Genomic DNA, 16,816 nt, shown 5'->3' on the forward strand with positions numbered 1-16,816 from the left:
CACACACAGGAAGTTGACCAGCTGCGCCCATAAGCAGTTCTCTAACGTTCTACTTTACTTCAACGTGATTGAAACAAATCCTCAAACACAAAAGCAAAAAAAAAAACAACCCAGACTGATAACTAAACAAAAATTTAATTTAATTTAATTTAATAATTTGATTTCTATACCGCCCTTCTCCCGAAGGACTCAGGGCGGTGAACAGGGCAATACACAATAAAAATAGAATACAAAAATTTAAAAAAAACCATTAAACATTATGCCCTTAAAATTAATACATATTACAATTAAAACTATTTATAAAAACCCAACCCCATCCCGTCAGACCAGAGATGGTCTACTTGCTGATTCTCCATATAGGGACCGACGTGTTTTTCTTTTCAGCAAAATGGTTCAGAAGAAATGAAACATTCAATGAAACGCCTCCAAGTCTTTGGGCTTCGATTGGGTCTCTCCTTGCCGCACAAACACCGTCAAAGCGTTGTAGCTTACTGGACTGCAAAAGAGTTCTATTCTGTGCTGCCATCACTCTTAATGCAATAAGGTATATAAATTATTCCGGTTCGCATCTATCCCGCGATTAAATTTCCTCTTCCACAGGAAATTATTGCTGACATAAACTGCTTCTGCTTAGGAAAGTAGTTGGAAATGTAACGCCTACCCATAACTGCGTGAAACTTCAAGCAGCCACAACGGCGGTGTGTGTGTGTGTGTGTGCATGTGTTTGCATATCATTGTTCTCCAACCCAGTGCCCTCCAGATGGGATGGTGGATTTTATGATCTAGCACAGGGATGGCAAACCTTTTAGAGACCGAGTGCCCAAACTGCAACCCAAAACCCACTCATGTATTGTCGGGTGCTGGGTGGGCGTGGCCCATTGGGTGGGTGTGGCCCATTGGGTGGGTGTGGCTGCGGTGGTAATGGCAGACTGGGTGGGACTAAAAAGTTCAATCCATCAATTCCAACTTTGCGACATCTTTTTTCCCCCGCAAGAAGTTGAAAATGATTGATTGAACTTTTTTTTTCTTTTGCACACAGTGGCAGAGGCCTAAAGCGAAAAGGTTTTATAAAGCCCAGCTGAAGGCTTAGGACTTGGGTGATGCCGCACGTGCCCACAGAGCGGGCTCTGCGTGCCACCTGTGGCATGCCTGCCATAGGTTCGCCAGCACGGATCTAGCGCATCTGGAAGGTGCAACTTGGCAGAGTGAGTTCCCGCCCACCCTCTTACCAGGCTAAATTTGTAAAAGGTTGTGAAGCCAACAAAATTACCAGGTATATGTCTACGGGGATTCCCAGTCATCCAGGTCCTGGTGGTCCCAAAGGGGCGTTTTTTTTTCAGGAGGCCACTGGACTTTCTTGTTTTTCTTTGAAGACCTTTCGCTTCTCATCCCAGAAGCTTCTTCGGCTCTGACTGGATGGTGGGGAACGGCAGGATTTATACTCCTTGCAGACAGCTGGCCATTTGCCTCCTTTTTAGAGAGTCGTTGAGGCCACTTGGAGGTGTGTCTGTGTCCTCAGTGGTGCTTTTTCAAGAGGCAACTGGACTGTGTCTTTCTCTGAAGATGTTTCAGTCCTCATCCAAGAAGCTTCTTCGGCTCTGACTGGATGGTGGGGAATGGGAGGATTTATACTCCTTGCAGAGAGCTGGTCCTTTGCATCCTTTTAGAGAGTCGTTGAGACCACTTGGAGGTTTATCTGTGTCCTCAGGGTCACCTGAGGGGTGCAAATGGGTGTGGAGACCTCTTGGCTGTAGGATGTCACCAAGAAGGACTCCACACATATTTGCACTCCTCAGGTGATCCTGAGGACACAGACAAACCTCTGTGGCCTCAAGGACTCTCTGAAGCATGGGGGTCAAACTTGCCACGTTATGTGACATGTCGCGACGTATCGCGACTCTTTTTGCATTGCCAGCAGTGGGGTGGGTGCGGCTTCGGTATGGTGAAACCGGCCCGTGGGCCGGCAGTTTGACACCCCTGCTCGAAAAGAAGGCAAATGACCAGCCCTCTGCAAGGAGTATAAATCCTTCCGTTCCTCCACCATCCAGTCAGAAGCTGAGGAAGCTTCTGGGATGAGAAGCGAAACCTCTTCAAAGAAAAACAAGAAAGTCCCGTTGCCTCGTGGGAAAAAAGCACCTTTGGGAATTACCAGGTATATATTGAAGAATGATACTATAGGTCAGTCTCTGTTCTACACTACATAGCATTACACTATGGTTACAAATCTAAATGTTCAGGCACAAACGCCATATTCATAATGCAGGCCGTCCTCAATGTATGGCCACAATTGAGCCCGGCTTTTCTGTTGTTAACCGAGACATTTGTTCAGTGAGTTTTGCCCCATTTTACGACCTTTGTTGCTAGTCACCCAGCCGTTCAGTGAATCTGGCTTGCCCATTGACTTTGCTTGTCGGAAGGTGGCAAAAGGGGATGTTGCGACCGTCATAAATATGAGTCAGTTGCCAAGCATCCCAACTCTGATCCCATGGCCATGGGGATGTTGGGACCGTCATAAATATGAGTCAGTTGCCAAGCATCCCAACTCTGATTCCATGGCCATGGGGATGTGACCGTCATAAATATGAGTCAGTTACCAAGCATCCCAACTCTGATCCCATGGCCACAGGGAAGCTGCGACCATCATAAATATGAGTCAGTTACCAAGCATCCCAACTCTGATCCCATGGCCACGGGGAAGCTGCGACCGTCATAAATATGAGTCAGTTACCAAGCATCCCAACTCTGATCCCATGGCCACAGGGAAGCTGCGACCGTCATAAATATGAGTCAGCTGCCAAGCGTCTGAATTTTTATCACATCATCATGGGGATGCTACAAAGGCTGTAACTGCGAAAAATGGTCATAAGTTACATAAGTTTCAGTGCCATCGTAACTTTGAATGGTCACTAAACAGACCGTTGTAGAGGACAGCCTGTATTATTAAGGAGACAGGATTGTCCGTAATGGCGACGAGATTCTGCCCAGATAGATTTTTGAAGAGGTGCAGCAAAAAGCAGTGACTTTCCCCCACCTGACACAACCCTGCAGCGGAGCGCTGCAGTCCAAATGAAAGGCTGATATATCTTCAACTTGCATTCAGATGTGCTGCGTTTAAAGCTGAAGTCTCCCCAATGCATCATAAGGATAAATTAAGAATAGTGCGGCAATACCCCGAGTAAGGTTAAAGAGGACAGGCTGTGCAGAACAATCTAATGAGCAACATGCATAAATGCAGCATTCAGCGATGTCTTCTCCCATAATGATGTAAATCATAACTTATTACCCAGCATATGGTGAGCAGTGACAAAATTGCGCTTTAAGAAAATATGCAAGAAGGGGAGGGGGAAGGAAAAGCAGTAAGATTTGTGGCAATGGATTTGCCTTAGGATCCCGTGGCAGAACAACTTGTCTCCAGAAGTTGTGGGTTCTCCAACACTGGAAGTTTTGAAGAAGCGGTTGGGCAACCATTTGTCTGAAATGGTATAGGGTTTCCTGCCTGAGCAGGGGGTTGGACTAGATGACCTCCAAGTTCCCTTCCAACTCTTCTTGTTGTTGTTGTTGTTATTTTATTCATTAAACATGAACCTTGCAGTTTTCACTTCCTGTTCTCACTGAGGTCTGTGTGGATTCTAGCACTCGGAAAGCAATTATACGAAAATTATTATTATTATTATTATTATTATTATTATTATTATTATTATTATTATTATTATTATTATTGTTTTGATCAAACAGATTTTAGAGCATGTGAATCCATCAGAGGTTAACAGTCAAATCCCAGAGATTTAGCTTTAATTTCAAAGAAAAGCCAGCCGCAGTTGTCATTAACTTTTAATAATTATGTGATCGTTTTGCATAAAAAAATAATAAATTGTGGACAACCAGTCATAAATGAGAAGAATAAGTAGACTGAAATAATAAATGTTGCCAGTCCTCTGTGTGTTTATGTGTGGAGGTTTGTGTGTGCATGCATAAATGAGTGGTTTGATTTTTGTCAAATTTTTCAAGGTTTGGCATATCTGGGGGGAGGGTGCAAGGATATAATTTAGGATCTACATCAATCAGCAAGGTACTCTGTATTATTTTGCACCATGAGATCAATTTTCTTGGAGAAAGCTAACTCTCTTTCATGATAAATAATAGAATTTACTTATTTACTTCCTTCCTTTCAGGAATCCTAGAACTATGAGGTCTCTTTCTCTCTCTGCACATCAAAATGATAAACATGTAAAAACAGTCTGTAAAAAAAAACATTGCCTTCTTTCCTTGAAGTGAGAATATCCCTTATTACAGATTCATATGGGATTTAAAGATTAATATCCAAGAATGTGTATAATGCATAGGTTCTATAACGGAAGACTGTTAAAAAGCCTCCATAAGAATGGCTGGAGGTATAAAGAAATAGGACGGGATTTATTATTATTATTATTATTATTATTATTATTATTATTATTATTATTATTATTATTATTATTATTATTAAAATGTGGTATTATGGCTATAACTTGAAACTTGCTGGGAAGGCATACCAATAGATTGTTCTGTTAAACAATAAAGCAGGGGTCCCCAAACTTGGCCCTTTGATGACTTGTGGACTTCAACTCCCAGAATTCCTCAGCTGAGGAATTCTGGGAGTTGAAGTCCACAAGTCATCAAAGGGCTAAGTCTGAAGACCCCTGCAATAAAGGGTTTAGATTCGATTTGATGCGGAAACAGATAACAGGGGAATGCAGGCAGCCACATTTGTAAAGTAGCAAAACGTTTCGTGCACATTTAATCAGGATCTGAGGAGAGTCTGCTTAATCTCAAATGTAGATTAATCCGAAACGGGGCTCTGCTCCTTTTTACTAGAAGTAAACTGGGCTACGCAAGGAGTCTCTTTCCCGTTTCTCCCTTGAACGTCCTGGGAGTAAATTCCACAGAGGGAATAACCAGACTAAACTCTGGATCTCCTGATCTTAATCCAATACTGTAGCCCCACAAGGTGTACAGTGTGGTATCCTTCCTCCTTTTACGAACGGTAAAAGGAAAGGAGGGGAGAAATATTTTGTGAGATTCTGTCAACGTAACCTAAAGTGGAGCTGGCGTTATTAATGCTTTGCACGCCTAACGCAAGTTCACGTCGTCCATTCGGCACCTGCTTATTCTACCTCTTCTGAAGTGGGATGCAGCTGCCAATGAGAGAGCTGCAGGCACTTTCAGTCTGACAATGATTGTGGGATCCTTGCTGCTCTCTGAGCTGGGTGGCTTTCTTGCAGAAGTTTCATGACCCAACTTGGTAGCATCTTCAGTGCTAGAAGAAAGTGGGGTTTGCAAAGAGGAGGAGGAGGAGGAAGAAGAGGAGGACGAGGAGGAGGCGGACTGTGAAATCCTTGGTACTCTCTGACCTTGGTAATTTTCTTGCAGACGTTTCATGACTCAACTCGGTAACATCTTCAGTGCTAGAAGGAAGGGGTTTGCAAAGAGAACGAGGAGAAGGAGGAGGAGGAGGACTGTGGGGTTTTTGAGCTTGGTGGCAGACATTTCATTACCCAACTACGTAACATCATCAGAGGTGGGGGGGGTTTCTAGCTTGTAGAACTGATGATGTTACCGTAATGAAACATCTGCAAGAAAAATACCAACCTAACCCTATAAAAGACCCCTTTGTCAGGCACCCGTCCGCGAACCACCAAAGCAGTGGTATCTTTGGACGGCTTGCTGCAGCTGCATTAAAAAGCCTTCTCAGCTCGTACCTGCAAGTGTGTCCATGTGCAGATGGCGCTTCCAGCTGGGACGGCACCAGAGGACTGTTGGCATAACTTAAGAAGGCCATCAGAGGAACTGCACCGAGTCTTCTGGGGGATGTTGTTGTTTGCTTGCCAACTCACGTTATTAACCCGTCACCATCAGCTTCAAATGGTGGAACAGCTCTATTATCTGAAGAAGGGTGTCCAACCTTGGCGGGCTTTAAGTCAGTGGTGGGATTCAGCCAGTTTGCACCAGTTCACCAAAACCAGTAGCTAATTTTTTGTTGCCCAGGCCCAGAACGGACTTCTGGAAGCGGCATCCACACAGAGAACCGGTTGTTCACCTATTTGAATCCTACCACTGAATGGATAGATAGATAGATGATAGATAGATAGATAGATAGATAGATAGATAGATAGATAGATAGATAGATAGATAGATAATAGATAGATAGATAGATAGATAGATAGATGATAGATAGATAGATAGATAGATAGATAGATAGATAGATAGATAGATGATAGATGATAGATAGATAGATAGATAGATAGATAGATAGATAGATAGATAGATAGGTAGGTAGATAGATAGATAGATAGATAGATAGATAGATAGATAAAGAAAGAGAGAGAGAAAGAAAGAAAGAAAGAAAGAAAGAAAGAAAGAAAGAAAGAAAGAAAGAGAAAGAAATTGATACAGTCATGGGATTCAGCTGGTTCGCACCACTTCGGCAGAACTGGTAGCTAGATAGATAGATAGATTGAATCCCACCACCGCTTTAAGTCTTGTCGACCTCAACTCCCAGACTGCCCCTGCCAGCATGAAAGTGAGCAAACTTTCTTGGCCCAGGTGGGCTGGGGGATTCTGGGAGTCGCAGTCCTCAGGTCTTAAAATTGCCAAGGTTAGATCGCCCTAATCTGGGACCTCATGAGGGGAAGAGACATCGCTTGGTTCACTCTCCACTGAAGAAAAATGGCGGCACAAGAAGGCGCGGAGGGCTACGTCTGTAGGGAAGTAAATTTGAAAGCAACCGCCTAGCCCAGAACTGTTATTCGGAGAGGGAAGTGTCACTTACCCTCTCCTTCAAAAAGAGCAGCTGAGCTGTGAAATGAGCACACAAATAAATAATTTTTAAAAAGGCATCTGAAAAGGTCAGCAGTGCCACCACAGTTAATGGGAGCACTCCTTAATCCTGTGATGGATGGGTCAGTAACCGAGCTACGAAAACAGCTGGCTGTGTGCAGCTGCACCCCGACGTACAGTAGCCTCGCAGCTAAAATTTCATTTTCATAATGATCCGCGCAAGAAGAATTGTCCAGAGGGTGACAAATCCCACTGGCAAAAACCTAAGTTACGGAGGAGGGCATTGCTTCAGCCAAAGGCTTGGAAAAGCGAATAAATAAATAAATACAGGCACCGATGAAAGATTTATGACTAAAAGGCAAGCCGGTAGGCCTCCTGTTCTCCAGGGCTGGTCAAATGGGAAAAAAATGAGATTGAATATGACACGATTCTGATAAGTAAAAAAAAAAGACATTTCCACCATCAGAATAAGGTGTTTGGAGATGAGTTTGAATGTGGCTGGTTGGGTAAAGGTCATAATTAAGGCAATGTTAGTTCTAGCCCAATGTTAGTTAGGTGTTTTTTTTAAAGTAGTAAAGCTATTGTTCTTTGCTTTCATTTGCTACAAAAGCTGGTCACTGAGTTTCCATAAGGTGAGAGGGGTAACCAGAAGTTTATTTAGAGGCACGCGGCCTGAACAGAAGAGCATTTTTGTAGCTCAAGGTTGAACTGGGATTCCCTGGAGCTCTCTGAGCTGGGGTTGTTTGATTGCAAACGTTTCATGACCCAACTAGGGAACATCATCAGTGCTAGAAGGGAGGGAATTTTCTGGAAAGAGGAGGAGGAGGAGGAAGAGGAGGAGGAGGAGGACGATGACTGTGGGGTCCTTGGTGCTCTCTGAGCTTGGTGGTTTTCTTGCAGACGTTTCATGACCCAACTAGGGAACATCATCAGTGCCAGAAGGGAGGGAATTTGCTGGAAGGAGGAGGAGGAGGAGGAGGAGGAGGAGGAGGAGGAGGAGGAGGAGGAGGAGGAGGAGGAGGAAATCTGTAAGGTCCTTGGTGCTCTCTGAGCTTGGTGGTTTTCTTCAGACGTTTCATGACCCAACTAGGGAACATCATCAGTGCCAGAAGGGAGGGAATTTGCTGGAAGGAGGAGGAGGAGGAGGAGGAGGAGGAGGAGGAGGAGGAGGAGGAGGAAATCTGTAAGGTCCTTGGTGCTCTCTGAGCTTGGTGGTTTTCTTGCAGACGTTTCATGACCCAACTAGGCAACATCATCAGTGCACTTTCATTGAGCAATGAAAGGTCTTCAAGAAAAGCACCAAGCTCAGAGAGACAGAACCGGGAACCCCACCCCCTTCTCCTGCTAATTTATTTCTCTCCCCTGAACTGAGCTGCAAGTCAGAGTGTCCCAGCGTTTACTACCAGGAGTGGAGAGATTGCAGGAAAAGCAGCCTAAGCTAAGTTCCTTTTGGTAGAGCAGGGAAGATGAGCTGGATGGAAGCATGCAAAAACTATTACTTGCGCAGAAAGGGTCGAAAATGTGTTTAAGTTCTCAGAAAACAGGTAACGTTGAGAACCAGAGTGACTCGGTGGCAAGAAAAGTCGTAAAAGGGGCCAAAACACAGTTAACACAATGTTGTGCTTAGCAACGTTAATTTTGGGCCTGTATTCTTTCATGTGCCCTAGGTAAGATCTCAAACAGAAGAGACATTCCTCGGAGTACATTTGAATTCAGATGAGCCCGCGGGCGATTCAATTGAAGCGTTCTTTTGGGTGGCACTGAATATGATTAGAAATGCATCGTTAGGTTTTATTACGGCAATCTAAGCCCGTTGCGATCTGGGGTTCAGACCACCAACAGCATTTTACCGTTGAATGTCCAGCTTCGGCCATCGTGCAAAAATCTAGGGACTAAAAAGATCGTTTTCATTTGCAATAAACAGCCCAGCTGGGAAGGCAGCTGCTGAATCAGAAAGAAGCAATCAATCAATTTATTTATTTATTTTATTTATTTATTTAATCCCATTTATATCCCGCCCTTCTCCGAAGACTCAGGGCAGCTTACAATTTTAAGCACAAACCAATGTGCTTTAGCAGTAGCCTTCATTCTATGTATATGCCTGCTTATTAGGGCTTTCACACACACACCCCAAGCGGCATTATTACAAAGTCAGCTTAATTGCCCCCAACAATCTGGGTCCTCATTTTACCTACCTCGGAAGGAGGGAAGGCTGAGTCAACCTTGAGCCTGGTGGGACTCGAACCTGCACTAATTGCAGGCAGCTGGGGTTACTTAAGGAGGCATTAGCTTACTGCTCCACCAAGGCAGTGGAGCTGGAAGGGACCTTGGAGGTCATCTAGTCCAACCCCCTGCTCAAGCAGGAGACCCTATGCCATTTCAGACAAGTGGTTGTCCAGTCTCTTTTTTAAAAAAAACAACAACAACCCTGCAGTGATAGAGCACCTACAGCTTCTGGAGGCCAGCTGTTCCGCTGGCTAATTGTTCTCCCTGTTAGGAAGTTTCTCCTTAATTCCAGGTTGCTTCTCTCCATAGTTTCCATCCGTTGTTTCTTGACCTGCCTTCAGGTGCTTTGGAAAATAGGTTGGACCCCCTCATCTTTGTGGCAGCCCCCCCCCCCAAACACTGGATTACTGTTCTCATGTCAGCCCTAGTCCTTCTGTCAAAAGAAAAAAGGGAAAAAAAGAATTCGGGGGGAGAGTTAGGGAGGGCAAGGGGGGGAGGGGGAGGGAGGGAGTTTATGTTATTAAAAATGTATTTTAAAACTTTTCAATAAAAAAAGAGAAAAAAGGGGGCACGAAAAGAAGAAGAAAAAAAGAGAAACGTATTATCACATATGGTGGACTTGTAAAAAAAGTTGAAGCTTTTTGGATTAAAGTTTGGTGGAACATGCAGAAGATATTTAAGAAAAAGATATGGTTTTCTCCGCAGTTATTTCTGTTGGGTGTCGTTACAGATTGTACTGTCATAGATACTAAATTGATGTTGAACTTAATTACGGCAGCCAGACTTTTAGTAGCGCAATATTGGAAGAAGGAGGAATTGCTGACTATAGAAGAATGGACTTTGAAAGTTTCCAACCTGGCGGAAATGGCGAAGATTTCAGCATATTTGAAAGAACAATCGCAACAGAGATACATTGTGGAATGGAGAAGATGGATCGAATATATCCAGAATAAATATGGGACTAAAAAGTTTCATTTAGCATTTGAATAAGTATTAGTTTTACATGATGTATTGTCAGGTATTCATTATTGGTTAGTAATTTAGTTATGTTTAAGGGGAGTTAAAGCGCGATAGAATTTAATATATTTTTTTTAGTTAGGTAGCATATTTTAGCTTAAGTTTGTAAAGTTAATACCCTGTATTCAGCTCTGGGAAGGGAGAAAGATCAAGAATTTTTCTACCTGGGAGGATCTATGATGCATTACGCATGTTCTCCGAACATCGGATAAGGAAAGCTTGAGCTGAGCAACGAAATTGACCCAGTTACTGGGAGCCACAGGATCCAATGGGATCATTTATCTCGGGTGATATTGGCCCAAGGATCTCTGAAATGAACCTGAACTAGTGGGTTTCCAGGGATTATGTAAACCAGGGGTGTCAAAATGCCGGCCCGCGGGCCGGATGCATCATGCTGGCAATGAAGAAAAAGTCGTGATACGCTCTTTTTTTTTTAAAGAGAGGAGAAAGGATTGCAAACACAACAGTTGTGGTCCTTTTGCTTTTGTCCCGTACTCTGCAGGCTTGGCGCCACATTTTTGTTCAAAACACACAAAGGTACAGTTTAGATACAATCTCCAATCAACCTCAAATGAAGTTAGCCACTTCCAAGCTGGCTAGTCTTTCCCCACACACACACACACACACACACACACACACACACACCTCCTGCACTGAGAGTTTGGGCGGTTCTTGCTGAAGATGCAGAGCTAGAGAAATCCATTTCTAAAGAGAGTGCTGGATCTCCGCTTCCCAAAAACGATGATCCATCAGGCAGGTTTTGTCTTTCAAAACCACAAGTCAGCGCACAGAGGAAAAGAAGAGCAGTGACCCATTAATGGAGGCAGCAACAGGGGTGTTTGAGATATTTCCCAGATGAATTTTTAAGGGAGTGGAAAATTCAGAATCACCAGGTCTCACTTGAAGTGACGTATCTCATGCCTCAGACAGCCATTTCTCTAGAATGGCACAGGGCCTCCTGCTTGAGCAAAGGGTTGGACTAGAAGACCTCCAGGGTCCCTTCCAACTTTTTTATCCTATAAGTTATAATAATAATAATAATAATAATAATAATAAGGAGGAGGAGGAGGAGGAAGGAGAAGAAGAAGAAGAAGAAGAAGAAGAAGAAGAAGAAGAAGAAGAAGAAGAAGAAGAAGAAGAAGAAGAAGAAGAAGAAGAAGAAGAAGTTGAAAGGGACCTTGGAGGTCATCTAGTCCAATCCCCTGCTCAGGCAGAAAACCCTAAACCATTTCAGACAAACGGCTGTCCGGTCTCTTCTTAAAAACCTCCAGTGATGGAGCATTCACCGCTTCTGGAGGTAGGTGGTTCCTCTGGTTAATTGTTCTCACTGTCAGGAAGTTTCTCCTTAGTTCCAGGTTGCTTCTCTCCTTGACTAGTTTCCATCCATTGCTTCTTGTCCTGCTTTCAGGTGCTTTGGAGAATAGCTTGGCTCCCTCTTCTTTGGGGCAGCCCCTGAGATATTGGAAGACTGCTATCATGTCACCCCTCACCCTTCTCTTCATTAAACTAGACATGCCCAATTCCAGCAACCGTTCCCTATATATTTTAGACTCCAGTCCCCCAATCATCTTTGTTGCTCTTCTCTGTACTCTGTATTCTTTCTAGAGTTTTGACATCTTTTTTACATCGTGGTGACCAAAACTGGATGCAGTATTCCAGGTGTGGCCTTACCAAGGCATTGTAAAGTGGTATTAGTACTTCACGTGATCTTGATCTTATGTTTCCTTTTGTTGTGATTGTTATTTTTTAAAAAAAAACTTATAGGATTTGGCCTGGAGCCAAATAATTTGGCCTGTCTCTTCCAGCTGCCCTCATATTATCTCTGAACTTAAGAGTGATGTGGAATACAGAATACAGAACAGCAGAGTTTGAAGGATCCTTGGAGGTCTTCTAAACTTCCTGCTCAAGCAGGAGATCTTCTGCCATTCTGGACATACTGTATGGCTGTCCAGTCTCTTTCTAAAAATCTTCAGTGTTGACCAAGACGTTGGGACCTATTTCCTTTCAGTCGACTGTTGAGCGAAAAATCATCAGGTCCAGTCCAAGCCAGGTGTGCTGCCACCACGTGGCTGTTTTGGAGAAATTACAATGTGGGCAGTCAGACCCTCCTACCCTATGATGTATTTTCTCTTCCCTCCCCTTTCTGGGATGGACTTACTCCTCCTTTGTCCCTGGAGAGAATCCCATTCTCCATTATCCAGCTAACATGTGACAACAGCAGACTTGTACAGACGCTGGGAATATTACCATTTTCTGACCTTGGGGACACCTTGGAAATATCTTAGAAATGCTGTACAATCGTCATCTTAATGCACCCCACCTGCTGTATTCGACTCTACATGCAATAAAGGTATTTCTATATGATAAAAGGTGTTTTCCACGAGTTCAACTATCTGAAGACAGCTGTTAATGTTAAGGAAATCTGCTTATCTAGACCATAGAGGTCTTATCAAGAGATTAATTAATGTACAATGGCTTGGATTCAGAATACCGGGAATAAACAAAATGGAGACTGCCTAGGAAGAACAGAGCCAACAGCATGTGGTTCTGGGGCAGCTGACAAAATGGAGTTGGGATAGGTAGGCTTTTATCCCTTCTTTCGACCTTGTATTTGAGGTTCTTCCTGTTCCTATGCCCGTGGTGGTGAATCTATGGCAGGGGTGCCACAGGTGGCACGCAGAGCCCTCTATGTGAGCACACCCAGCGTCGCCCCAGTCCTTGGCCTTCAGCTGGGTTTTATAAAACCTTTTCACTTTAGGCCTTCGCCGCCATGTGCAAGGGGGAAAAAAGGTTCAATCAATCAATTTCAACTTCTCGCGGGGGGAAAAAAGATCTCGCAAAGTTGGAATTGATTGGTTGAACTTTTTAGTCCCACCCAGCCTGCCGTCACCACTGCAGCCACGCCCACCCAATGGGCCACGCCCACCCAAAGGGCCACGCCCACCCGGCACCCGGTGATACATAAGTGGGTTTTGGGTTGCAGTTTGGGCACTCGGTCTCTGAAAGGTTCCCCATCGCTCTCGTATGCCATGTACTTTGACCTGTGCATGAGTGGGCGCCCTTTTGGTATTCTAATGGTGGCGGGTTAATCCTATTATGTCTTAAAAGCAGCGGTGGGATTCAGATTCAAACCTGGCTCTTTTTGAGCTATCTGGTCTGGACTGAGGGGTTTAATGTTTTTAAATTGTGATTTTAATTTTTTGCGGCTAGACTTAATTTAATTTTGCTTTAATTTTATATTGTATTGTTTTTAAATTTTGCCTTGTAAACCGCCCTGAGTCCTTTGGGAGTAGGGCGGTATATAAACCAAATAAATAAATAAATAAATAAATAAATAAATAAACAAATAGGCGAACAACCGGTTCTCTGTGTGGATGCCACTTCCGGGAGTCCATTCTGGGCCTGGGCGACAAAAAAAATTAGCTACCGGTTCTGCCGAAGTGGTGCGAAGCGGCTGAATCCCACCACCGGGTCATGTTCTTGTCCTTGGATGTCTTTGTTTTTCTAATCCCATCAGCTGAAACCTTCTCTGGGGCTGTGGCTGAAGGCATTTTGCTTTATGACTAGGCGGCCCAAGTCTGCATTTCTAAAAGCTGGCCTCTGCCTGGGGGAAGGAGACTGGGGGCTGGTTTTTCTGCCTAAGATTTTTCTCCATCATTCTTTTGGGGAAATATAATGTGCTGCCTTTTTTTTAAAAAAAAAAAATATCCCCCAAAATATTTCCTCCCTTCTCAGGGAGGGAGGGGGTGTTGACCTCCTACACTTTACTTACGATGTTTAATTCTCAATCATTCTTATAAATCTGCCTTCCATCCACTTAATTGGATTGGAAGAGGATGTGTGTTTTTTTTTCTTTCTTTCTTTCTTTTTTTTGAAGTCCTATAATCATAATTGCTTCCCAGCATTGTAACGTACCTCACATTTATTGGGGCAAATTTCCCCTGCAAGAAATGAAGCCTCCACAAGGCCAGGGCTCCATGTTTGAGGCAAAGATGGCTTTGATCTCCTCCGGATTGCTCTCAATTACGCCCATCATTTTTTATATTACTTTTTTTTTATTTTTTTCTGCCCTCAAAAGGTAATCTAGTTAAAATTGGCGGGGGGGGCAGGGGGGGGAAGCCGCTCAGCCTCCGGCAAACTGCTGGAGGGCAACCTGCTTCTTTTCAGAAAATATTATGCAAGTTACTGAGTCACTGATTGCAAATTTTAAAAGGGTTTTTTTAAAAATGTATATATCATAAATTGAAAAGCTGTCGGTTTCTGGCAAGCAGGCCTGTGCCTATCCCTGTTCTGCTACTGTGAATAGCAAATCCTTCCTAACACCTTATAGTCCGTCCCTGACTTACAACAGTTGATTTAATGTCCATTCAAAGTTACAACGTCACTTTGGGCTCCATTGCGCTCATAAGTGGAGGATCATCTGTATTCTGTGAAATTGCTAGGCAGGGTCAGAATAGAACAGAACAGAACAGAACAGAACAGAACAGAACAGAACAGAACAGAACAGAACAGAATAGAATAGAATAGAATAGAATGAACAAAGAATAGAATAGAATAGAATAGAATAGAATAGAATAGAATAGAATAGAATAGAATAGAATAGAATAGAATAGAATAGAATAGAATAGAATAGAATAGAATAGAATAGAATAGAATAGAATAGAATGAAGAATAGAATAGAATAGAATAGAATAGAATAGAATAAAGAATAGAATAGAATAGAATAGAATAGAATAGAATAGAATAGAATAGAATAGAATAGAATAGAATAGAATAGAATAGAATAGAATAGAATAGAATAGAATAGAATAAGGGACCTTGGAGGTCTTCTAGTCCAGCCCCCTGCTCAAGCAGGAGAACCTATATACCATCTCAGACAAGTGACTGTCTAGCCTCTTCTTAAAAATCTCCAGTGATGGAGCGGCCACAATTGCTGAAGCTGTTTCACTGGTTGATTGTCCTCACTGTCAGGAAATTTCTCCTTAATTCCAGGTTGCTTCTCTCTTTGATCAGTTCCCAACCATTGTTTCTCGTCCTTCCCTCTGATGCATTGGAGAATAACGTGACCCCCTCTTCTTTGTGGCAGCCCCTCAGATACTGGAAGACTGCTATCATGTCGTCCCTGTTTCTTCTTTTCTTTAGACTAGCCAAACCCAAGTCCCGCAGCCATTCTTCGTATGTTTTAGTCTCCAGGCCTTGGATCATCTTAGTTGGTCTTCTCTGAATTTTTTTTCAAACTCTCAACATCTTTCTGTGACACCGTGACCAAAATTGGCTTCAGTATTCCAGGTGTGGTCTTACTAGGGCTTTAAAAAGCGGTACTAATACTTGATTCTATGCCTCTGTTTATACAACCCAGGATTGTATTAGCTTTTTTGGGTGCTACTGCACACTGCTGGCTCACGGTTCAGTGATCGTCCACTAGGAATCCCAGGTCACTCTCACAGTTACTGTTTTTGAGTCAGGCCTCACCCAATCTGTATTTGTTCCTTTGGTTTTTCCTGCCCTTCCTACCCACCAGATACTCCAAGCTTCGCTGTCTCTGCCCTCTGGGATTCTGGACTCCATAAGTTAGTCCAGAAAGATTGGCACCAATGCGCCTGCATATCAAGACCGTTTTGTTGTTCAGGCACCACAATCAACGAGGCCCAAGACCCTCTCAAATTATACGGGAGTTTGAAAATCGGGATATGTTGCTTCCAGTAGGATGCGCTTTCTTCGAACTGTCTCCAAAGATAGGCACTTGACATTTGGACGGCCTGCCCATTTACCTGGATACAATTCATCAATGAACAAGGAGGCAAACGATTCGATAAAATTATTTTGATCCATGGAGGCTTGTCTCAATATAATCTTGTGCCAATTTCAAGAAGAATTTCTCTTTGTTCGTTTTCCTTTCCCTTCCATTGGGTCTGATTTTCAGAGACTTGCCTGGACAAGCATCCCTGCCATTTTCTTTTTTATTATTATTATTATATTTTATTAATTTTCCAGTTTTACATTTGACTATTTAAAAAGCAACGTGGTGACTGGGTCGATCAATAGCTCAATAACAGACTCAGGCTACAACAAATCTCAGGCTACAACATCAAATATTTCTTCTCTTTTTCCCTTAACAATTACTGTCTCATATTCAGGTTGGTACATTTCTAATTATATCAACTCAATAAGAACATCGTTATTACATTGATCAATAAATTTTTAGCTTGTACATTTCTTAATTACATTCAATCTTCATAAACAATCCATATCCTGGTATTGATTTTTTACTTAATTTTTAATTCCTTATCAATATTCCAATTTAACCTTTGATATTTATAATTTTCAGACTTTGGGTAACCAAAATTTCCCTTATCTCAATTCATAACCAACTATAATATCCAAAATACACATTTTGGGGGATATTATTAAGTAGATGATTTAATATTGCCCCTATGGTTTTCTTAGTGAGAATTTTTTTTCCTCTCTCAGAAGTAGTTTGCCCTTGACTCCTTCCCAGGGCCAAGAGACAGTGACTGGCTCAAGGTCACCTAGCTGGGGGACTTAAGATGGGACTCACAGTCTCCCACTTTCTACTTGGGATCTTAACCACTGCACCAAACTGGGTCTCACAAAATTTCTTAATTTTGTGCGGTGGCTCAGTGGGTTAGGACGCTGAGCTTGTCGATCAGAAGGTCGGCAGTTTGGCGGGTCGAATTCCAAGTGCCGCATAACAGAGTGAGCGCCTGTTACTCGTCCCAGCTTCTGCCAACCTAGCAGT

The 16,816-nt window shown here is 43.0% G+C and overlaps 1 protein-coding gene across 1 annotated transcript in view; it reads left to right on the plus strand.

Annotated features, from left to right (window-relative positions):
- Positions 1-1,592: 1,592 nt before the first annotated feature.
- The window catches only part of GUF1 (GTP binding elongation factor GUF1), a 77,780-nt gene continuing 62,556 nt past the window's right edge, over positions 1,593-16,816 (plus strand). The window contains exon 1 of the mRNA XM_083367657.1: positions 1,593-1,609. Coding sequence (XP_083223783.1) covers positions 1,607-1,609 — 3 coding nt within the window. The 5' untranslated portion in view covers positions 1,593-1,606. The remainder of the gene's footprint in view (positions 1,610-16,816) is intronic.

This window comes from Vipera ursinii (assembly GCF_947247035.1).
Source record: "Vipera ursinii genome assembly, chromosome: 7".
In the NCBI taxonomy this organism is placed as follows: domain Eukaryota; kingdom Metazoa; phylum Chordata; class Lepidosauria; order Squamata; family Viperidae; genus Vipera; species Vipera ursinii.